The sequence below is a fragment of the Pseudophryne corroboree genome, chromosome 1 (genome assembly GCF_028390025.1).
Source record: "Pseudophryne corroboree isolate aPseCor3 chromosome 1, aPseCor3.hap2, whole genome shotgun sequence".
In the NCBI taxonomy this organism is placed as follows: Eukaryota; Metazoa; Chordata; class Amphibia; order Anura; family Myobatrachidae; genus Pseudophryne; species Pseudophryne corroboree.
In genome coordinates, this window is record NC_086444.1 from 319,021,245 (window position 1) to 319,045,939 (window position 24,695).

Sequence of the window (24,695 nt, forward strand, 5' to 3'; positions counted from 1 at the left end):
TGATAACATTTCATGCCAGGTGTTGCTTGATTGTTCAGTAATGGCATATTTAACATGATCAGATTAGCGCTTGAACAAATACAGGGATATGCTGTAATGATCTGTGCACTAGTGGGCATATGAATTATGTAAATCTGTTATTACCAAACTGCTACACATACTGATATACAAAGTACAAATATACACATACAAAGCGGGGGTTCATACACACATATATACTCTTCATAAAAAGATTGTTCAAAGAGATGTTAAATTATTTTATGACACAATCAGTAAGAAATATAAACAAAATAAAGCCATTGGTGACTGTATTGTTTTTAAGCCCTTGCTGTGAACTAATACACACAGCATATACAGAAAGACCACTAGAATGAGGACAATCCCATCATTTTAGGAGGCTGCGCCCTACATATCAAAACTCACTTATCCCTAAAGGTGTCCTTCTCCTGTTCACTCCACATGTTCATGACCTGCCGTTCCTTATACACCTTCATGGGGTCATCCATCAGGCCATTCATGTTGATGAACTTGATACGCTGCTGCTCTGCATCAAACAGCATAGGGGGTATGACTGCCAGCTGACGCATCTGTTTTTCCATGTTCTATAGAAAAAGCACATTAGAAGTGACCACACAGTGACAGAAAGGGGACAATGTGTCATTCAAGTGCACAAGTTTTTAGAGATTCACATTCAATATAAAAACGCATAACACAAGATGGTTAGGCGTTGCACCAATGTGCCTGGATGACCCACTCCGGGCACTCCAATGTTTACATCTACTGTCTGCAGACCAAGGGCCTAATTCAGACCCGATCGCTGTTGTGCGAAATCGCACAGTGGATGATTATCGAATGACTGCGCATGCACTGCAATGCGCACACGTGAGCCAAAACAGCGAAAGAATGGTTTAAAAATTTAGATCGCTAGGCGTACGCAAGGTGATTGACAGGAAGCGGACGTTTGTGGGTGGTAACTGGCCAATTTCTGGAAGTGTCAGGAAAAACGCAGCCATACCCAAGTGGTTTCAGGGAGGGTGTGTGACGTCAGCTCCGGCCCCTATCAGCCGTTTGTATTGCATTGTAGGAATAAGTCCTGGGTTACGCACAGACTGCAAAGAATGGAAAAATCATTCGATGGTGAGTGAATTGCGAACGGATTTGCAGATGTCTGCTCTCTGGCAAAGTTTTCGAACGGCGTACTCATGCATTCACACACTTGCACGGGGATGGTTTTCACTCTCTATGGGTGGCAGCTATCTAACGGCAGACCTCTGCAAAAACGCAGAGGAGCGATCAAGTCTGAATTAGGCCCCAAATGCCCACCTAACTTTGTCTAGAGGTAAGAAATATGAAGATGTGCATTGGGAAAAAGTATAAAAGTCAGCTAAAGATCCATCCTCCAACCACTTTACAACAACTTGTTCAATTATCCCTTATAGCCGGCACTACTGAGGATTTTGTTTCACCTGCCCGCAGGCAGGAGACACAAAACCCGCAATAAGTACCGTGTTTTTGCGGCCACGGTCGCGAGAAAACACATGGATCCAGGACCGTATCCGGGATCCTGTGTGTTTTCATGTGAAAACAGGCGTGTAAAAAACAGGGGGTAATTAAATGACCCCAACAAAAAATTGCAGTAAAGCAGAAATTTTTCACGGTCTTTTACCACAAAAGCGAATCTCGGGTGATTGAATTCCTCCCCAAAAATTAAAGAACTAAACACTAAAAAAAAGATTTTTCTTTTATTAACAATATTTACCCATAAATAGACTGAGGATCTCTAAACAAAACATTTCCTTACTTGAAAGGGCTGTTAATAACATATGACGTGTTTTTGTTTAAGGTATCAGCCATTTCAGACAGGATAAGGGCTCATAACTTAGCATCCATATGTAGCTCTAATTTGGTGACACTTGAATGCCCAAATTGGACATATACAATCCCAAAAGGCTCCATTATAGCAATTGGCTGGACATATATGAACCAACTTTGGTGGCTGGTTGAGCTCCCACGCACTCTGATTTATTCCAAAACTAGAGAAAATAGAAGCTAGAACACATGGTACATAGCGTAAAGGCTTTTTGCACCAAAAAACTGGGAGAACATTATTTTTTATTAACTGGATGCACTCTTTAAAATGGGTTTGCACAATTCCTGTTCAACAAAATCAGAGTCACATAGTGGAGTGTCTCCATGTGTTTCACTTTAGGTACAGGTACCAGGTTAAAATCAGCTTGGATACAAACCTGGCAATTTAGGATATAAAGGCCAACTGTAGGACAGATATGGAGTTAAAAAAGGGAACCAGGTAGATTTTTAGTGACCATTAGCACAAATCAGGACTGTAATTAGGAGTGTTTGAGCAGAGCCGTCAACCAGGATCCATGCTCGTCGTTGCCCCACGGCACTTGCATATGGATAATAGAGTGCCTGGAATGGGACCCTGCAGCCGGTAGCACTGCTGCAGAACTGCAGTCCAAGGGACTCTCCAGGCAGACACTGTGCAGCCTGTGGAGCTGACCAGTGCGTCCTTCGGGCAGTGCTCTACTTCCTAGAGCAGCGGCCCTGTCCCCTAGGCGTGACATCATGACGTCATTGGTTTAGGCTTGGTGCCGGCATAGAGCCCTGTTCTGGCCCGGTTATAAAACTAAATTGTATATGTCTACATATCTTATCACTGTAAAACAAGGTCAAACTAAAATGTACTTTTCACGTTTTAAATATTACCATTGTTTAAAACCATCTTATAATGAAATGCTTTGTCAGATTTATCCTACCTGTTTAGTCTCAGCATTCTGTAGCGAGGACTCACCAACCATCATAACGTCTCTAACCGCTGGCTGATAAAGTTGGTGAGGGATATCAAAGGATTAGACATTTAGCCCAGCAACTGATAGAATATTGTTAAAAAGTGTTTGTGGGGGGTTTTGCCGCAATAAATTAAGTAAAGGAGAGTTTGTTTCAAGTTAATTTTAAGATTATGAAATCTATTTTTCTGCTTGGGCTTTATAGAGGCCCTATTACTGGGCAGGAAAGAATGGGTTGTTTAGGACAGCAGCTGTATAGTACTGCACATATATACTATACCAGCAGATTCCAGCATTGGGCATTGCAGCAGATTAAATAAGGCAGAAGGAATCCTTACCTCCTGCTCTGAGAGGCCGTCAATAATTTCTGACACTTCATGCTCACTGCGTGCAGCAGATAAGGACAGACTGCTTCCCCTCTGTCCTACCCTGCTGAGAGATGGAATTGAAATGTTCAGCCAAGTGTAGTGATGCACGAGCAGGTTGTATGGATGAGCAATTTAACTTGGTCACAGCAGACATTCATAGTACACTTGATACCCAGGACTCTCATTGGGTGCAACAATACATCTAAATCTCATTTTATTAATCCAGCGTGACATGATTTCCTACAAGGTATGGTGCTGAGCAGTCAAACATTGGCCCACAAAACACATAAAAATAAAAAAGGTGAAGGGAATGGACTATAGATTAGTATTCTCACGTAACTCAGATTTACTATATTCCTGCATCATTACACACTCAAGCATCCACCATTTCCTTTAGACTGTACAATTAGCAGTTACTTTATTCACTGGAGCTGCTACAGGTTGCTACAAATGTATACTCTGTTAGTGAATGACCCCCACTGAGTCATCTGATTCAGCACTGAGGGGGCAAGGTATCAAGGCACATATCCAGGAAAGAGCATCACATTTCTGGTCTCATTAATATAGGACTCCAGATAGCCGCTTGGCATGGCTTTCCATTAGGGAACATGGGGGAATCTGTGTGGAGTATAGGCAAACACACATAATAAGGTAGTAGTAGTAGTAGTAGTAGTAGTAGTCGTAGCAGCAGCAACAACAACAACAACAACAACAACAACAACATCATATTATAACTGGTAATAATAAATAAGTCATATATGTTAAAAGAATAACAACCCCATCAATGTTAAATGCTGCTGCCTATTGCAGATACTGCATGTGAGACACATGGAGGGTTTTCAAGAGAAAAGGGGCATGACAAATCAAGGGACCCGAAAAAGAGAGATGTGGCAAAGCAAATACCATCGAAGGGGGATTGGAGCCTCAGCCTGTAGAGGGACAGGTTTTACTGCCTTTGACGAGACAACTTAGGCTAGGTACATACAGTACTTCCAGCTGACAGATATAACGATTAGTAAGGATTATAGACAAATTATTTTGTGGATACACACGTATCAATGTCCACATGATATGTCTGACAAGCAGACTCATTTGAATATGCACGGCCATGTCACATTCAATGGATTCTGCGGCTAATATATCTTTCGATCAGCAGAGCGCCCATACACAGTTACATGATATATAGGCATGGGCCGACACGATATATCTGAACGAAGTCGTTCACAGACATATCAGCTGTACACAAGGACAGGTGCACTTAACGATATATCATTGTCTACTGAACGAATAATATCGCATAGCGTGTACCCAGCCTTAGTACTAGGGAGCAGGGAGAGAGATCATACGCTCCCCCCGATGTGGGAGACGGGCGGGCCGTAGAGAAAAAAAGACCAGGGGGTAAATTTACTAAGATGGGAGTTCTATTAAAGATGGAATGTTGTCCATAGCAACAAATGAGATTTCAGGTATTATCTTCTAGAAGGTGTTAGATAAATGAGAAGTAGAATCTGAAAATAGAACTCCCATCTTCGTAAATTTACCCCCAGGAGAGAGGTCTGAAGAGAAACCAGAGAGATAAAGCCTGTGAGTGAAAGACACAGAGAAAGTCTGGGGATGTGAGAATCTGCAGCCAGAAGAAAGCTGTGTGAGTAGCCCAGTGATATCTCTGTTCCTACAGAACTCAAGAGAGGGTAAGAGCTGCAGAGGTATTGTGAGAACAGGGAAAAAGCTCCCAGCAGCCCTTAGAGGGGGTCACTGTTTGACCAGTGTGGCTATAGGAGAGGGGCAGGCTGCGGCTGAGAGGACACTGCTGAGAGTGTCAGAGCTGCATTGGAGTCTGTATACTGCTGTCCCGTGTGAAGGAGAAGGGGTGCAAAGAGAGGCAGATAGGTGTTGTGACCATCTGTATATTGATGGCCCCTAGGGAGGAGAGAGAGACAGGTTGAGCATGAGGCACAGTGTAGCAGCACACAAGGGAAGAATAATGCACTAGCGAAGGGTATGTCATTCATTAAAGCTGCAGAGATGAGAGCTGCTGGTGGGTCGTGCGATATTGTGGAACTATAGACACTAGCCAGCAAAGGGCTAGGTGGGCCTGCATGTTTCAGATGCAAACTGTGCTTTTATACAATAATTATATCTATAAGATTGTCATATAACATCTGGCATGCCAAGCGTTTGTCATGTGCAGCAGGAGAGGAATGAAGTGGTATATTCTTACAAGAGAATGACTGGTGCCCCAATTATTCAACAAAAACTGTTGTTGCATAGGTCTATACCTGTGTCTATATGTCTGACTTATAAAGCCTGCATGGTGCACCTTGACCACCCCACACCACATACAGAGGAGTCGTCTTATATATATATATATATGTATATATATATATATATATTATATATATATATATATATATATATATATATAGCAGTGGACAAAGTGAAATCATGCAGCACCTGTTACACAGTGAAAGTGTAATAGCAGCCTGGGGGGACTAGAATTATACACATCATATGTATTGCACTCCGACACAAACACAGTTTATACCAACCTTTGCATGCGTTCCTGGAGCTCCCTCTGCTTGCGGATCTCAGGAAACTGCTTTTCATAGTATTCTCTGACCTTACTCTCTTTTGCTCTTCTGCGCGGATTATTTTCAATCCGTTCCACCTTTTTCTCCCAGGCCTCCATCAGCTGGTCATACCGCTGGCAGAGTTTTTGTTCCTGAATCAGAAACAGATCAGTTGGAACATGCTGGTCTTCAACTTCGAACAATTGATGCGGAACAAAACTATTTATCAGAAATATTTACATCCTTGCTAGCTGCACACTATATTTATGAAAATACAGTGGCAAACAAAGCCTTAACATTAATAAACACATTAGCTAAATTTTGTATTACTTCACATTTTTTAAGTGGCCAAATTGGCATTTGGATCTGATGCTGAACATTTTTATTATCTATTGAAGCAAAACACCGTCAACAAAGTAGCAAGGTGTGTGTGTGTGTGCGTGTGTGTGCGTGTGTGTGTGTGTGTGTGTGTGTGTGTGTGTGTGTGTGTGTGTGTGTGTGTGTCAGTGTCAAACATTAGCATTGAAACTAATATACAATAAACACTCTACAGCATGTTTCCAAAAACCTGCATTGTATAGACAGGAAAACAAATATAGAAATAAATATACAATAAAAAGTGTGGAATTCGGAAGGCAGTGGAATATAGGACATGTACAATGTAAGGGTGCTCATGTAGCTTAAGTCTTGTTTTGATGCTAAACTTCTTTTTTTCCACATTTTAAACTAGCGACAGAACTGTCCAAGGTAGATAAAACATGGAATTGCCAACTATTTCTAGATAACAGTTTTTTTGAGTTAGAAAACATACATATGGGTTGGGTGTGGAATCTGACAGTCAGAATCCTGACTGTCAGAATGACGGCAGCAGAATCCCGATGGTGAAAGTGCTTGCAATCTTTGGTAGGTATTCTACGGCCAACCCACACCTTGCGGGGCCTAATCCAAACACTGGTACTTACCACTTGAAACTGTCAGCATTTTCAGCAGGTGCCGGTATTCTGGCAGTCGTGATTGTGACATTCGGGACGCTGACTACATCCCATACATAGCACTAATTTCATTACACTTATATGGGAGGAGCTGGCCAAAGGACAACAAGACTACTCGGTGCAAAGAGTTTCTGGGGTAATTGACTGGTTCCATTGATTCAACTGCAGGCCAATGCAAGCAGTGTTATCTGAGCAGATCGTCCATTAAGCAACCTAGGCTGTTACCTAGGGCTCAGCAGGTAGTTAGGGTTTACTTTTAAATGTTTTTTTTTTCTTCTCTTGAATACATATTTATCTCCTAATTCAAACAGCAGTAGCAATACTGTGACTCTGTACACAAGTGAGATTTAGCTAGTGCAGCTTCCACCTGATTTGGCTAGATACTGCAGACAACCTGCTCCATTAAGCCAGAAAAATAAAGCTTAGAAGAAAGGTCCCCCTTTCTGCAGCATGGCCAAAGCAATACTGCAATGGTTGAACAACAAAAAGGTGAAAGTTCTACAATTCAAAGTTCAGATCTCAGACCACATAAGAATCTGTGGTAATATTTGAAAATTGCAGCACAGAAGTCTCGTCCAACCAACTTGAACAGCCTGCAGCAAGTGTGCAAGGAAGATGGGCACAAATCACTCCCAACTGGTGTGCAAAACAGCAGATCAAGAGCTGTTGTTGTAGCAAAGGTGGTTCTACCAAGTACTAATCAGGGGTTGAATACTCATGCAAGCATTGTTCAGTCTGTATAAAAAATGGCAGACAAATAAGGGGTCTTAAAACTTACTTTACAAGCTAACCAGTACACAATACAAATATTGGCAGGAGCAACAAAATCTGTTGACTTTTTTGGAAGCTGAATACGAAAGCCGCTGGCCATTAATATGTTTCTTCCTCGCCTACAAGATTGTTATATTAACAATGAACTTCACTGTTTCCGACTAACTGTTTTGTTGCATTTGAAAGCATCTGCTTATAAAATACATTTAGCCAAGTTAAATGAAATTTTAAGACAAAACACAAACTCCCAGGGTTCACCATAGCAATTCTGATGGTGTATGATTGGCAGAAAATGATTAGACCTTTACAATTACTAATGTAACACACTGAAGGGGAGATGTATCACAGCTTCGAGAGAGAAAGTACTAACCGATTAGATCCTAAGGGGAAGATGTTTGAAAAGTCGGTTGGGTGTCTGTTTTTTCCTGTCTATTAGATAGGAAAAAACAGACACCCAACTGACTTTTCAAACATTTGAATCTCCCCCAATCTGTAATTTTTTTTAACCATTTAACTGACGATTTCCCCCCCAATTGTCGGGGGGGGGGGGGGGGGTTATGAGTGAATTATGTGAAGAACATGAATTTAACCTAATCCAAAATGATTTTAGTTAAAAAAATAAATAGCTAAAAATATATATTTTTGAAATAATTTCCCCCCAAACAGCGAAACATCGATTGGGAACATCATGACCATCGGAACATCGGTAACATTTCGACTTTTCTTTTTAGATCTCGGACAGCCTCCAGGTATACAGGGGGAGTCTGGGGGTGGCTTGGGGGAGTTGATTTACACTCCCCAGCAGCTGCTATTGTCTGCAGCCGCTGGGGGTGAGGGATCCTGCCATGCTGACCGATCAGCAACGATTGGCAGCATGGAAGACACAGGGGGAGGGTGCAGGGAGGCAGAGGGACCTTCCGGTCCCTCTGACAGCAGCTGCGGAGGGAAGTTTCTCTTCTCTGCAGCTGCTAACACAGTTTATCTGACTGGTCGCATCCTGTGCGACCAGGTCAGATAAAGCACTTGCAGGCATGGTCGCATCTGATGCGACCTTGCCAGGCAAGTGGTTAAACTAGGTTGATGTCTCAAGCAGTGAATAGAATGGAGAAGTGGACTAGTGAAGAAGTTGTCCATAGTAACCAATCAGCTTGAAGGTAGCATTTATCAAGTACATTCTATAAAATTATAGGTAGATGCTGATTGGTTGCTATGGACAACTTCTCTACTGATCTACTTCTCTGTATTCACTGCTTGAGACATTAACCAAGGGGATTGGTTGGTACTTTATCTCTCTCCAAGCATTGCTATATATCTCTGAGTGGCCCCTTAATGAAGCAGTGACATGCGGTCAGGTTAGCAATGCATCTCCTGTCATACTCCAGAGTTTTGACTATAAAATGCTAAGGAGTGCCATTTACCTCACCGCACGTGCCACTGCAATGAACTATGGGGGTCATTCCGAGTTGTTTGCTCGCAAGCTGCTTTTAGCAGCTTTGCACACGCTAAGCCGCCGCCTACTGGGAGTGAATCTTAGCTTCTTAAAATTGCGAACGAAAGATTCGCAATATTGCGATAAGACATCTCTGTGCAGTTTCTGAGTAACTCGAGACTTACTCTGCCAGTGCGATCAGTTCAGTGCTTGTCGTTCCTGGTTTGACGTCACAAACACACCCAGCGTTCGCCCAGACACTCCTCCGTTTCTCCAGCCACTCCCGCGTTTTTCCCAGAAACGGTAGCGTTTTTTCACACACTCCCATAAAACGGCCAGTTTCCGCCCAGAAACACCCACTTCCTGTCAATCACATTACGATCACCAGAACGAAGAAAAAACCGTGAGTAAAATTCCTAACTGCATAGCAAATTTACTTGGCGCAGTCGCAGTGCGGACATTGCGCATGCGCACTAAGCGGAAAATCGCTGTAATGCGAAGAAATTTACAGAGCGAACAACTCGGAATGACCCCCTATATACTGTATTGGGAAAAAGATGCAGTCAGTCAAAAAAAATTTTTTACTTTTATTATTATTTCTTGAGTATTGAATTTGAGATGCTATGGTGGTTTTGGTAATATTAAAGTCTTTGCTATTGCCAGCAATAGGTATGAAAATAATTATATTTTGAGTAAATTAAGTTCAGGTATTTACATAATGGGGGGAATCCAATTGTTTTCTACACCTGTAGAGGTATTTGCGCACTTGCCGACAGGCGCAAAACTTGATTTCTGCCACTCTATTTCCTTTAAAGTTCCTGTTTAGTTTGAGCCATTTATACACTTGTGCAGATTTGTTTATTTCTGTTGTTCTCTTATGTCTGGATGCTGGCAGATCCCAACCGACAGCAAGCTCCAGGCAGCCGGAATCCTGACGCATCCCGGAAGTACAAGGAGGGAGGGGTGTTAGGGACAAAATACTTACAACAGTCGGGATCTTGACACATACTGGTGAGTTTGTACACAAACCCTTATAAACACACAAAGGGGCGGTATCCCAATTAGCTACGGTAGTTTGCTGCAGCTAATTGACTTGGCCGGGGCTATCCTATTAAGCTCGATGCGGACACTTATTAGCAATTTTGTTTTGCCTGCAACCAAATCCCCAATAAGTAAGCATTTTTTCAGCAATCACAGAAACACATAGTATCCACAAAAAGCCATGGACCTATATGTTTCCATGGAAAAAATGGGCTATAAATTGATAGTGACCATCGGGCAAAGAGCGCGATAAAAGACCATTTTTTGTGGGAGAAAAATGACCACAGCTAATAGGATACTTCCCAAAGCTGGATGTTGAATCCAACTATATTTAATGCAGAAAGTACAGCAACGGTGGGGAGATTTATCAAAGCTTGTAGAGAAATAAAGTGGAGAGAGATAAAATACAAATCCGCTTCTAACTGCCATGTTACAGGCTGTTTGATAAATGACAGAAGCTGATTGGTTGGTAGTTTATCACTCTCTAAGCTTTGCTCAATCTCCCCCTGTGTCTTTTCCCAGAAAAAGAACAATAACCCCTGTGTATACATAAAAAAGGTCCAATATGAAATCCTGGCGGTCAGGAGACAGATACCGGAATCCCGACAGCTTCGGGACCGGTGGCCACACTATTATATACCCCCTTGGGTGGTGGCGTGGACCTACCACCCAAGTAGGAATACCGGGCTGCGGTCGGTATTCTAACCGCTGGCTTTTCCCCTGCTGGTGTCAGGATTCCGTCGTCGATATTTTGACCACCGGGATCCCGTCGTTCGGGAAATTAACTGCATCCCCATAAAAAATTCTGATTATTTCATATAGGTTGTAAAAAGACTATTGGCACAACCTGCTACTACTTGCATTGAGCACATAAGTGCACTATTGTGTCACACCTACTCCACAATGTTACTACAGTAATGTGACACAACTAGAGGTGGGTGCTAAGATCTAAAATAATAATGCTCAGTCTGTGAATTCAAGAATAACTCTCCCTTATGGGGGCAATCTAGTCACTGAGTGCTAAGTGCCACTAGTATTTTAGCTGCTACATTATATTTGGTTTTGTACACTGGCACAAATATACTGAAACCAAATTTAATCAGTGACCTCTGAAATTAATGCTGGAAGGTTTCCATATATTGCTAGTAGTTGTTTAGGAAGTAGGTCAGTTTATTTTGCCTGCACACCTTGTGTATCAGTGTTATACAGGTTGAGTATCCCAATTCCAAATATTCCGAAATACGGAATTTTTTGAGTGAGACTGAGCCATCAGAAAACAAAGGTTTCACTATCTCAAAGTACACAAACTTTGTTTAAGACACAAAGTTATTAAAACTATTGTATTAAATGACCTACAGGCTGTGTGTATAAGGTGTATATGAAACATAAATGAATTGTGTGAATGTACACACACTTTGTTTAATGCACAAAGTTATTAAAAATATTGGCTAAAATTACCTTCAGGCTGCGTGTAAAAGATGTATATGAAACATAAATGCATTCTGTGTTTAGACTTAGGTCCCATCACCATATCTCATTATGTTATGCAATTATTCCAAAATACGGAAAAATCCAATATCCAAAATACTTCTGGTCCCAAGCATTTTGGATATGGGATACTCAACCTGTACAGAGATCTGATAAATAACTACAGTGCTTTCCATTTGGCTGTGTAATCTAGCTTTATATAAAATATCATAGCAGTTGGCAAATGGAAAAGGATTTCTTTCCAGGAAGCATGTGATTTACACAGAACTGTTGCTTAATAGTTCCAGTGAAACACGAATGACACATATAAATAGACGGTAGAGAGCTCTACAATTCCACTGCTCAATTTACTACACGTAGCTTGAAAATTTAGTTTTTTTTATTTTCAGATTGGGAGAAACAAAAATAATCAAATTTTAAATTAAACAAGTAACTGAGGCTTCGGCTAGAAGCTAAAGAAACAAAACTATTACTACACACAGACATTGCTTTTAAATTCTCCAGCTTGTAGAAGTAAAATATATATGGATACAGAGCTACTGGAAGGAACTGTTACGTAAGATTGGATAATAAATAATGCAAAAATGTACACTCTAAATTCAATAAATATAATGGTGCGGCTGAAGCAATATATTGTACATCATTTATTTTATTATATATATATATCAATAAAAAAAAGTTCTACGTAAAAAATAAGATGTTACTTACCGGTAAATCTATTTCTCGTAGTCCGTAGTGGATGCTGGGGACTCCGTAAGGACCATGGGGAATAGACGGGCTCCGCAGGAGACAGGGCACTTTAAGAAAGAATTTGGATACTGGTGTGCTCTGGCTCCTCCCTCTATGTCCCTCCTCCAGACCTCAGTTAGAGAAACTGTGCCCGGAAGAGCTGACAGTACAAGGAAAGGATTTTGGAATCCAGGGCAAGACTCATACCAGTCACACCAATCATACCGTATAACTCGTGATAAACTTACCCAGTTAACAGTATGAACAACAACGGAGCATCAGATCAACCCTGATGCAACCAACATAACCCTTATTTAAGCAATAACTATATACAAGTATTGCAGAAGAAGTCCGCACTTGGGACGGGCGCCCAGCATCCACTACGGACTACGAGAAATAGCCCAAGGGGTGATGGTCATACAGACCTCCACTTAAGACCTTTATCACGTAATCAAAGAGATATTACACACAAATCTAGAGATATCAATAGGGATTGGAGAAGGCGAAATTATAATGATGACAGATACGACCAAAGGGACGGAAGAAACTTCCAACCAAATAAGGGGTACGATCAAAGAGATGGAAGAAACTTCCAACCGAATAAGGAAAGATATCAAGAGATAAAAGAAAACTATAAAGATTTAAGAACAAAGAATAGATTTGAACCCTTATATGAGGGTACAGAATCATTCTCTCCTTTTTTATCCAGGGGGAGAAGACAGAGATACGCAAGATAAAGAATAGAGGATGTAGGGAGGGCAAACCCAATAAAAAAAGAAAGAAAAAACTTAGAAATAGAAAGAAAAAAAGAATAGGTCCCCCTACATCTACATTAGAGACTTCCACCCAGAATGATACTAATAGCACTGGAAAAATAAAGATCTTCAATCTCACTTCCCATTTATTAGAAAAGGAGGAAATCTCCTTATTAGAAAAAGGGTTGAAATTTGCCCCTTCAATTCCATTAAATCAATTTAGTACATTTGTAGATCTCCAAAAATTTATAAGAAAATTGAGCATAAAAAAATTCTTTCTGAATAAAGATCTAACAGAACCGAAAGAAATGGAGACAACCCCTTTCAGACCAAAATCGGTCTTTAATCCCACCCATATGAGGGGAAATTTTCTTGACACATTTCTTAAACTAGTGTCCAATGATCTACAGGAAGTAGACACTAAAATACAAAGAAATAATCTGACCTTTAAAGAAAGAAAAGCCCTTAAAAACTTACAACGGAATGAGGACATAGTCATAAAGCCTACAGACATGGGAGGGGGCATAGTGATTATGTCAAAAGAGGCCTATGATATAGAGGTTCTCCGCCAATTAAATGACGGAGAAACATATAAAAAACTTAGGACAGATCCGACAAATAAAATACTTGATAAACTAGGCACCTTACTAAAGGAATATGAACAGAATTGCACTTTGGAAGAAAAGGAGGTGAAATTCTTGCTGAATAACGAACCAATAATTCCAGTTCTCTATATCTTGCCTAAAGTTCACAAGAACCCAGTAAATCCACCGGGTAGGCCTATTATATCTGGCATAGGATCGATAACATCTAACCTATCGGAATTCATTGACCACTATTTACAGCCATTAGTGGCCAAATATCCATCGAATTTGAAAGACACTAGAGATTTTTTGAATGTTATAGAAAATATAAGTTGGGAATCTGGATATTATATGGTGGCGGCAGATGTCCGCTCCCTTTATACAATTATAGCACATCAAGAAGGTCTACAGGCTATTTCAGAGGCCTTAAGACTAAGCGGTCTGGAAGAACCTTTGCAGGAATTTATAATTAAAGGGGTCAGATTTATTCTAGAGAATAATTACTTTTCTTTTAATGGGACATTTTACCAACAAGAGGTCGGCACTGCCATGGGTACCAGGTTCGCCCCAAGCTATGCAAACATCTTCATGGGGCAGTGGGAGGAAACTACCATCTGGAACCACTGTCCCTATGGGGCGAACCTGGTATCCTGGAAAAGATATATAGATGACGTATTTTTTATATGGAAAGGGAATGAGGAAGATCTTAATGAATTTTGCAAATATTTAAATACTAACGATCTTAATATTGTTTTTACTTATGAAAAGAGTATGGAAATTATGAATTTTTTAGATGTAACAGTATTTTTAAAAGATGGATGTTTACAAACAAAAAATTTTAACAAACCGACTGATTCAGGGGCATATATACAATCTTCAAGCTGTCATCACTCCAATTGGCTTGGCTCAATTCCGGATGGACAATTCAGACGTCTTAAACGAAATTGTACAAGTACGGAAGTATATCAAGTTCAAGCAGAGGAACTCAAACGAAAGTTTGAGGCTTCTGGATATACATCAGAGAAATTGGAACATACAAAGAATCAAATAGCCAACATAGAAAGAAAAGTATTGTTGGAGCCTAAAAATAAGGTGGAGACACGAACCAGATCAAAATTCGACTGGGCGTTTGTAACCACATTTAATAGTCAATATAAAATGGTGGAAAAAACTTTAAAAAAACATTGGGGGATCTTGAAGAAAGATCCAATAATAGGCACACTATTACCAAAAAAATCCCAAGTGCATCTTTAGACGAGCATCCACAATTAAAACCCGTTTAGTAAAAAGCACATTACCGCCAAAGAAACCAATGTGCACTATAAAATCTAAGGTTTTTTTTAGGTGCGGTTTATGCTTAGGCTGTAGGGGAGTAAAGGTAGAAAGTAGCAAAACTACAGAGCTAAATATTAACAAGAAAAATGTTAAAATCCATGATTTTATCACATGTAACACTTCAAGCATTATTTATGCGATAGAATGTACATGTGGACTGTGGTATGTGGGCCGTACATCCAGGGCACTTAAGATAAGAATAGGTGAACACCTTAGAAATATTAAAAAGGGTTTGAGCACCCATGCCCTGTCGGAACACTTTAGAGTCCAGCACAACAGCTGTGTGTCAGGGATCAAGCGTTTTTGTGGTTTGAGACACATTAAAGGCTCCTGGAGACGCAAAGATCTTGATAGACAATTAGCCACAGCAGAAATGAAAGCCATATACGAGTTGGGAACCCTCAAACCAGAGGGCTTCAATGTCGATTTTGAAGTTAAATGGTTTTTATAAATTTTATGGAAAAGTATTTAGTATTCTTATAACATGGTTTTTTTATGTATTTGATCCACTGAATCTTATGAATGTGATATGAAATTTTATGGGTTTTATACTGAACATTTACTTTTTATTTTAGAGGGATATATTTGGAAGTGGATTTGACAAACATCTTTAGGAATGATACGCCTCCCTCTTTTTTTCCTTTTTGTCTAATTAGAATATAATCTGCAATAGTATAACAACACTATTTTTTATGGACAATTTATTGAATCGTACACGGCTATGAACCGTTTTGAATGAGGACTGTCATAAACAACTGCAGCAACATAGAGGAGTAGTATGTTGCTATGACTACGGGAAAACATTGACGAGGAGAATGACGTGAACATTAGATGAGCAGAAGTGACGAGAGCGGAAGTGACGAGAGCGGGACCTCCCGTTACTAGGACGACGGCGGGACGCTGAGACAGTTGTTTTCATATAGGTGGAAATGACGTGAGCGGAAGCTCACGTTACCAGGACGACGGCGGGATGCAAACGGAGCGGGAGTCACGGTAACCATGACTACCCGCGACGTAACACTCTAATTCGTCCCCTCTCAGCCTAACGGACAACGGGACAATTAGTTGATGTATGTATAGGGTTCAGCTGAGAGGGAAAAGCAAGGATTGGTCAACCACGATTTAAATACTTGTAGGAGGCAGAGCCAGTGTTATACACACCTTGAAAAAGACCCTAGCTAAGAGGGTAGAAACGCGTTGGTGGACTACTGGCGTTTGGACTCTTCTCCAAATAAGGGGGACTTACCTGAACAGCTGCTTGCCTGTGGGGATATCCCGGGAATCCTTTCCCACGGACTTTAATGCTGAATTGAACTGGTTACAGTTCCAACATCTCCGGTAATTTTCCTACATATTGGGGGATCAGTCAAACTGCCATTCAAAAGGCTGCTGCCCATGTTTTAATGTTTTATGTATTAAGAAAATTGTTTGTAACAAAATTCATGTAATAAACATTACTTCACTATATATTCTTTCTATTATTTGTATATCTTCCTCTGCTACGAGGTGAGATTGGATAAAAATTTGCAGAAAGAAATACCTTGGGAGAAAGCGCTAGTTAAGTAACCTCTCCATTTATTTGTCTTGTACACACAGTTTTGGGTGAAGGAACCTTCAAGGAGGTGTTATTGACAAGCTGCTTTTCATGCGCACGTTTTTTTCACTATAACTATTAGTCACATTGTTACTTTTTTTCCTTTAAGTGTCAATACTGTGCTGCATCATGTTTAAACTAAGGGAAAACAGAAAATCAAAATTTGATTATGTATTTAGAGAAGAAGGGGACTCCACGGTTCTTGTGTACGAAAATTTAGAAAGCTTAATGAAAAAATTAGAAACTGTATTATTAAAGGAAAATCGGATCTGGTGGGAGATGGTGACTCTGGAAAAATACCTCTCCCACCAGATGATTCCAAAAGGTCTACTCGTCCACAAAACCCCTTCTTTCTCTACTGCAAATGAAGAATTCAAATCAGAATGGGATAGGATTTTAAATACTTGCTCCACATCCTTAATGGACTTAATAATCCATGACAGGAAACAAGAATTGAGTAAATTAGAGCTGGAAATAACTAATTTTAAAACATTAATCCACCCGTTCAAAGACCTCCAGGAAATTAAGGACCTAGAAAAACGGATAGAAGTGAGCTTAAAGACAAATGAAAAATTGTTAATTGAAAGAAAAGTCAGAAAATTCAATCGAGACAAAAAGAGGGAAGATATGAACGAGGGAGAATTAGATAAGGAAGATATTGAGGAGTACAATGTAGACGTAGATGAAGAATTTGCATCACCCATCAAATTAACTCCAGTTAGATCTAGGGTTCAACCTAAATTTCAGAACCAACATAATATAAGGCAAAGTAGAGATTATACTTATCAAAAATCAAGAAGAAGCCCAAGGGGTGATGGTCATACAGACCTCCACTTAAGGCCTTTATCACGTAATCAAAGAGATATTACACACAAATCTAGAGATATCAATAGGGATTGGAGGAGGCAAAATTATAATGATGACAGATACGACCAAAGGGACGGAAGAAACTTCCAACCAAGTAAGAGGTACGATCAAAGAGATGGAAGAAACTTCCAACCGAATAAGGAAAGATATCAAGAGATAAAAGAAAACTATAGAGATTTAAGAACAAAGAATAGATTTGAACCCTTATATGAGGGTACAGAATCATTCTCTCCTTTTTTATCCAGGGGGAGAAGACAGAGATACGCAAGATAAAGAATAGAGGATGTAGGGAGGGCAAACCCAATAAAAAAAGAAAGAAAAAACTTAGAAATAGAAAGAAAAAAAGAATAGGTCCCCCTACATCTACATTAGAGACTTCCACCCAGAATGATACTAATAGCACTGGAAAAATTAAGATCTTCAATCTCACTTCCCATTTATTAGAAAAGGAGGAAATCTCCTTATTAGAAAAAGGGTTGAAATTTGCCCCTTCAATTCCATTAAATCAATTTAGTACATTTGTAGATCTCCAAAAATTTATAAGAAAATTGAGCATAAAAAAATTCTTTCTGAATAAAGATCTAACAGAACCGAAAGAAATGGAGACAACCCCTTTCAGACCAAAATCGGTCTTTAATCCCACCCATATGAGGGGAAATTTTCTTGACACATTTCTTAAACTAGTGTCCGATGATCTACAGGAAGTAGACACTAAAATACAAAGAAATAATCTGACCTTTAAAGAAAGAAAAGCCCTTAAAAACTTACAACGGAATGAGGACATAGTCATAAAGCCTACAGACAAGGGAGGGGGCATAGTGATTATGTCAAAAGAGGCCTATGATATAGAGGTTCTCCGCCAATTAAATGACGGAGAAACATATAAAAAACTTAGGACAGATCCGACAAATAAAATACTTGATAAACTAGGCACCTTACTAAAGGAATATGAACAGAATTGCACTTTGGAAGAAAAGGAGGTGAAATTCTTGCTGAATAACGAACCAATAATTCCAGTTCTCTATATCTTGCCTAAAGTTCACAAGAACCCAGTAAATCCACCGGGTAGGCCTATTATATCTGGCATAGGATCGATAACATCTAACCTATCGGAATTCACTGACCACTATTTACAGCCATTAGTGGCCAAATATCCATCGAATTTGAAAGACACTAGAGATTTTTTGAATGTTATAGAAAATATAAATTGGGAATCTGGATATTATATGGTGGCGGCAGATGTCCGCTCCCTTTATACAATTATAGCACATCAAGAAGGTCTACAGGCTATTTCAGAGGCCTTAAGACTAAGCGGTCTGGAAGAACCTTTGCAGGAATTTATAATTAAAGGGGTCAGATTTATTCTAGAGAATAATTACTTTTCTTTTAATGGGACATTTTACCAACAAGAGGTCGGCACTGCCATGGGTACCAGGTTCGCCCCAAGCTATGCAAACATCTTCATGGGGCAGTGGGAGGAAACTACCATCTAGAACCACTGTCCCTATGGGGCGAACCTGGTATCCTGGAAAAGATATATAGAGGACGTATTTTTTATATGGAAAGGGAATGAGGAAGATCTTAATGAATTTTGCAAATATTTAAATACTAACGATCTTAATATTGTTTTTACTTATGAAAAAGAGTATGGAAATTATGAATTTTTTAGATGTAACAGTATTTTTAAAAGATGGATGTTTACAAACAAAAAATTTTAACAAACCGACTGATTCAGGGGCATATATACAATCTTCAAGCTGTCATCACCCCAATTGGCTTGGCTCAATTCCGGATGGACAATTCAGACGTCTTAAACGAAATTGTACAAGTACGGAAGTATATCAAGTTCAAGCAGAGGAACTCAAACGAAAGTTTGAGGCTTCTGGATATACATCAGAGAAATTGGAACATACAAAGAATCAAATAGCCAACATAGAAAGAAAAGTATTGTTGGAGCCTAAAAATAAGGTGGAGACACGAACCAGATCAAAATTCGACTGGGCGTTTGTAACCACATTTAATAGTCAATATAAAATGGTGGAAAAAACTTTAAAAAAACATTGGGGGATCTTGAAGAAAGATCCAATAATAGGCACACTATTACCAAAAAATCCCAAGTGCATCTTTAGAAGAGCACCCACAATTAAAACCCGTTTAGTAAAAAGCACATTACCGCCAAAGAAACCAATGTGCACTATAAAATCTAAGGGTTTTTTTAGGTGCGGTTTATGCTTAGGCTGTAGGGGAGTAAAGGTAGAAAGTAGCAAAACTACAGAGCTAAATATTAACAAGAAAAAATTTAAAATCCATGATTTTATCACATGTAACACTTCAAGCGTTATTTATGCGATAGAATGTACATGTGGACTGTGGTATGTGGGCCGTACATCCAGGGCACTTAAGATAAGAATAGGTGAACACCTTAGAAATATTAAAAAGGGTTTGAGCACCCATGCCCTGTCGGAACACTTTAGAGTCCAGCACAACAGCTGTGTGTCAGGGATCAAGCGTTTTTGTGGTTTGAGACACATTAAAGGCTCCTGGAGACGCAAAGATCTTGATAGACAATTAGCCACAGCAGAAATGAAAGCCATAAACGAGTTGGGGACCCTCAAACCAGAGGGCCTCAATGTCGATTTTGAAGTTAAATGGTTTTTATAAATTTTATGGAAAAGTATTTAGTATTCTTATAACATGGTTTTTTTATGTATTTGATCCACTGAATCTTATGAATGTGATATGAAATTTTATGGGTTTTATACTGAACATTTACTTTTTATTTTAGAGGGATATATTTGGAAGTGGATTTGACAAACATCTTTAGGAATGATACGCCTCCCTCTTTTTTTCCTTTTTGTCTAATTAGAATATAATCTGCAAAAGTATAACAACACTATTTTTTATGGACAATTTATTGAATCGTACACGGCTATGAACCGTTTTGAATGAGGACTGTCATAAACAACTGCAGCAACATAGAGGAGTAGTATGTTGCTATGACTACGGGAAAACATTGACGAGGAGAATGACGTGAACATTAGATGAGCGGAAGTGACGAGAGCGGAAGTGACGAGAGCGGGACCTCCCGTTACTAGGACGATGGCGGGACGCTGAGACAGTTGTTTTCATATAGGTGGAAATGACGTGAGCGGAAGCTCACGTTACCAGGACGATGGCGGGATGCAAACGGAGCGGGAGTCACGGTAACCATGACTACCCGCGACGTAACACTCTAATACGTCCCCTCTCAGCCTAACGGACCACGGGACAATTAGTTGATGTATGTATAGGGTTCAGCTGAGAGGGAAAAGCAAGGATTGGTCAACTACGATTTAAATACTTGTAGGAGGCAGAGCCAGTGTTATACACACCTTGAAAAAGACCCTAGCTAAGAGGGTAGAAACGCGTTGGTGGACTACTGGCGTTTGGACTCTTCTCCAAATAAGGGGGACTTACCTGAACAGCTGCTTGCCTGTGGGGATATCCCGGGAATCCTTTCCCACGGACTTTAATGCTGAATTGAACTGGTTACAGTTCCAACATCTCCGGTAATTTTCCTACATATTGGGGGATCAGTCAAACTGCCATTCAAAAGGCTGCTGCCCATGTTTGTAACAAAATTCATGTATTAAACGTTACTTCACTATATATTCTTTCTATTATTTGTATATCTTCCTCTGCTACGAGGTGAGATTGGATAAAAATTTGCAGAAAGAAATACCTTGGGAGAAAGCGCTAGTTAAGTAACCTCTCCATTTAATTATCTTGTACGAGAAATAGATTCACCGGTAAGTAAAATCTTATTTTCTCTAACGTCCTAGTGGATGCTGGGGACTCCGTAAGGACCATGGGGATTATACCAAAGCTCCCAAACGGGCGGGAGAGTGCGGATGACTCTGCAGCACCGAATGAGCAAACACAAGGTCCTCCTCAGCCAGGGTATCAAACTTGTAGAACTTTGCAAAGGTGTTTGAACCTGACCAAGTAGCCGCTCGGCAAAGCTGTAATGCCGAGACCCCTCGGGCAGCCGCCCAAGAAGAGCCCACCTTCCTTGTGGAATGGGCCTTAACTGATTTAGGCAGCGGCAACCCAGCCGCAGAATGAGCCTGCTGAATCGTGTTACAGATCCAGTGAGTAATAGTTTGCTTTGAAGCAGGCGCCCCAAGCTTGTTGGAAGCATACAGGATAAACAAAGATTCTGTTTTCCTGACCCTAGCCGTTCTGGCTACATAAACCTTCAAAGCCCTGACCACATCTAGTAACTCGGAATCCTCCAAGTCACGAGTAGCCACAGGCACCACAATAGGTTGGTTCATATGAAAGGATGACACCACTTTTGGCAGAAATTGTGGACGGGTCCGCAATTCTGCCCTGTCCATATGGAAAACCAGATAGGGGCTTTTATGTGACAAAGCCGCTAATTCTGACACACGCCTAGCTGAAGCCAAGGCTAATAGCATGACCACCTTCCACGTGAGAAATTTTAACTCCACGGTTTTGAGTGGCTCAAACCAGTGTGACTTCAGGAAACTCAACACCACGTTAAGATCCCAAGGTGCCACTGGAGGCACAAAAGGGGGCTGAATATGCAGCACTCCCTTTACAAACGTCTGGACTTCAGGAAGAGAAGCCAGTTCTTTTTGAAAGAAAATGGATAGAGCCAAAATCTGGACCTTAATGGAACCCAATTTCAGGCCCAAAGTCACTCCCGACTGTAGGAAGTGAAGGAAACGGCCCAGCTGGAATTCCTCCGTAGGGGCATTCCTGGCCTCACACCAAGCAACATATTTTCGCCATATACGGTGATAATGTTTAGCCGTCACGTCCTTCCTAGCCTTTATCAGCATAGGAATAACCTCATCCGGAATGCTTTTTTCTGCTAGGATCCGGCGTTCAACCGCCATGCCGTCAAACGCAGCCGCGGTAAGTCTTGGAACAGACAGGGCCCCTATTGCAACAAGTCCTGTCTTAGAGGCAGAGGCCATGGGTCCTCTGTGAGCATTTCTTGCAGATCCGGATACCAAGTCCTTCTTGGCCAATCCGGAACAATGAGTATTGTTCTCACTCTTCTTTTTCTTATGATTCTCAGCACCTTTGGTATGAGAGGAAGAGGAGGAAATACATAAACCGACTGGAACACCCACGGTGTCACTAGTGCGTCTACAGCTATCGCCTGAGGGTCTCTTGACCTGGTGCAATATCTCTGTAGCTTTTTATTGAGGCGGGATGCCATCATGTCCACCTGTGGCAGTTCCCACCGCCTTGCAATCTGCGTGAAGACTTCTTGATGAAGTCCCCACTCTCCCGGGTGGAGGTCGTGCCTGCTGAGGAAGTCTGCTTCCCAGTTGTCCACTCCCGGAATGAACACTGCTGACAGTGCTCTTACGTGATTCTCCGTCCAGCGAAGAATTCTGGTGGCTTCTACCATCGCCACCCTGCTCCTTGTGCCGCCTTGGTGGTTTACATGAGCCACTGCGGTGATATTGTCTGACTGAATCAGAACCGGTTGGTCGCGAAGCAGGGACTCCGCTTGATGTAGGGCGTTGTATATGGCCCTTAGTTCCAGGATGTTGATGTGAAGGCAAGTCTCCTGACTTGACCACAGCCCTTGGAAATTTCTTTCCTATGTGACTGCCCCCCACCCTCAGAGGCTTGCATCCGTGGTCACCAGGACCCAGTCCTGAATGCCGAATCTGCGACCTTCGAGAAGGTGAGCACTCTGCAGCCACCACAGGAGAGACACCCTGGCCCTGGGGGATAGGGTGATTAACCGATGCATCTGAAGATGTGATCCGGACCACTTGTCCAGTAAGTCCCATTGGAAGGTCCTCGCATGGAACCTGCCGAAGGGAATGGCCTCGTATGATGCCACCATCCTTCCCAGGACTCGAGTGCAGTGATGCACTGACACCTGTTTTGGTTTTAATAGATTCCTGACCAGTGTCACGAGCTCCTGAGCTCTCTCTATCGGGAGATAAACCCTTTTCTGGTCTGTGCCTAGGATCATGCCTAGGAGAGGCAGATGAGCTGTAGGAATCAACTGCAACTTTGGAATATATAGAATCCAGCCGTGTTGCCGTTACACTTCCAGAGAAAGTGATACGCTGTTCAGCCACTGCTCTCTTGATCTCGCTTTTATGAGGAGATCGTCCAAGTACGTGATAATAGTGACACCTTGCTTCCGCAGGAGCACCATCATTTCCGCCATTACCTTGGTGAACATTCTCGGGGCCGTGGAGAGACCAAACGGCAACGTCTGAAATTGGTAATGACAATCCCGTACCGCAATTCTGAGGTACGCCTGATGAGGTGGATAAATGGGGACATGAAGGTATGCATCCTTTATGTCCCGAGTCACCATAAAATCTCCCCCTTTCAGGCTTGCAATGACCGCTCTTAGCGATTCCATCTTGAACTTGAACCTTTTCAGGTATATGTTCAGGGATTTTAAATTCAATATGGGTCTGACCGAACCGTCCGGTTTCGGGACTACCACATGGTTGAATAATAACCCCCTCCTTGTTGAAGGAGGGGAACCTTGACCACCACCTGTTGAAGATACAATTTGTGAATTGCAGTTAACACTATTTCCCTCTTGTGGGGGGAAGCCGGCAGGGCCGTCGGTGAGGGGGCATCTTCTTAAAGTCCAGCTTGTATCCCTGAGACACAATATCTATTGCCCAGGGATCTAACAGGGAGTGAACCCACCTGTGGCTGAACTTATGAAGGCGTACCCCCACCGGGCCTAGCTCCGCCTGTGGAGCCCCAGCGACATGCGGTGGATTTTTGTAGAGGCCGGGGAGGACTTCTGTTCCTGGGAACTAGCTGTGTTGTGCAGCTTCTTTCCTCTGCCCCCGCCTCTGGCAAGAAAGGACGCACCTCGGACTTTCTTGTTTCTTTGTTCGAAAGGCTGCATTTGATAATGTCGTGCTTTCCTAGGCTGTGCAGGAATATAAGGCAAAACATCAGAATTACCAGCTATAGCTGTGGAGACCAGGTCCGAGAACCCTTCTCCACACAATCCTCAGCCTTCCATATGCCTCTTAAGTCGGCATCATCTGTCCATTGCATATTCTACAGGATACGTCAAGCAGAAATAGACATAGCTTTGACTCTAGGACCCAGTATACTCATGTCTCTTTGGGCATGTTTTATATATATATATCTCTTAAGACAGCATCTTTAATATAAATATATATCTCTATATATACTGTCAAAGTCAGAAAAATATCTCTACACACACTGCCATATTTGCACCTCATACTGGTCCGCGCTGCGCATGCGTACGCTCTCCCGTACGTGCACATACTCACAGTCGCGGGCACCCGCAGGCGCACGGTATGCGTATTTACGGTAGAGTTTATG

At 41.3% G+C, this 24,695-nt stretch overlaps 1 protein-coding gene across 13 annotated transcripts in view; it reads right to left on the reverse strand.

The window, feature by feature from the left end:
• Positions 1 to 24,695, reverse strand: part of NCOR2 (nuclear receptor corepressor 2) — a 713,121-nt gene that overhangs the window by 318,628 nt on the left and 369,798 nt on the right. For 9 of the 13 annotated variants that reach the window (XM_063964589.1, XM_063964577.1, XM_063964580.1 and 6 more), the window contains exons 10-13: positions 5,725 to 5,897; positions 3,146 to 3,239; positions 2,778 to 2,840; positions 424 to 602 (exon numbers count right to left, since the gene is read on the reverse strand). In XM_063964589.1, coding sequence (XP_063820659.1) covers positions 424 to 602; positions 2,778 to 2,840; positions 3,146 to 3,239; positions 5,725 to 5,897 — 509 coding nt within the window. The remainder of the gene's footprint in view (positions 1 to 423; positions 603 to 2,777; positions 2,841 to 3,145; positions 3,240 to 5,724; positions 5,898 to 24,695) is intronic. The other 4 variants (XM_063964590.1, XM_063964583.1, XM_063964578.1 and 1 more) reach the window with 3 other exon arrangements.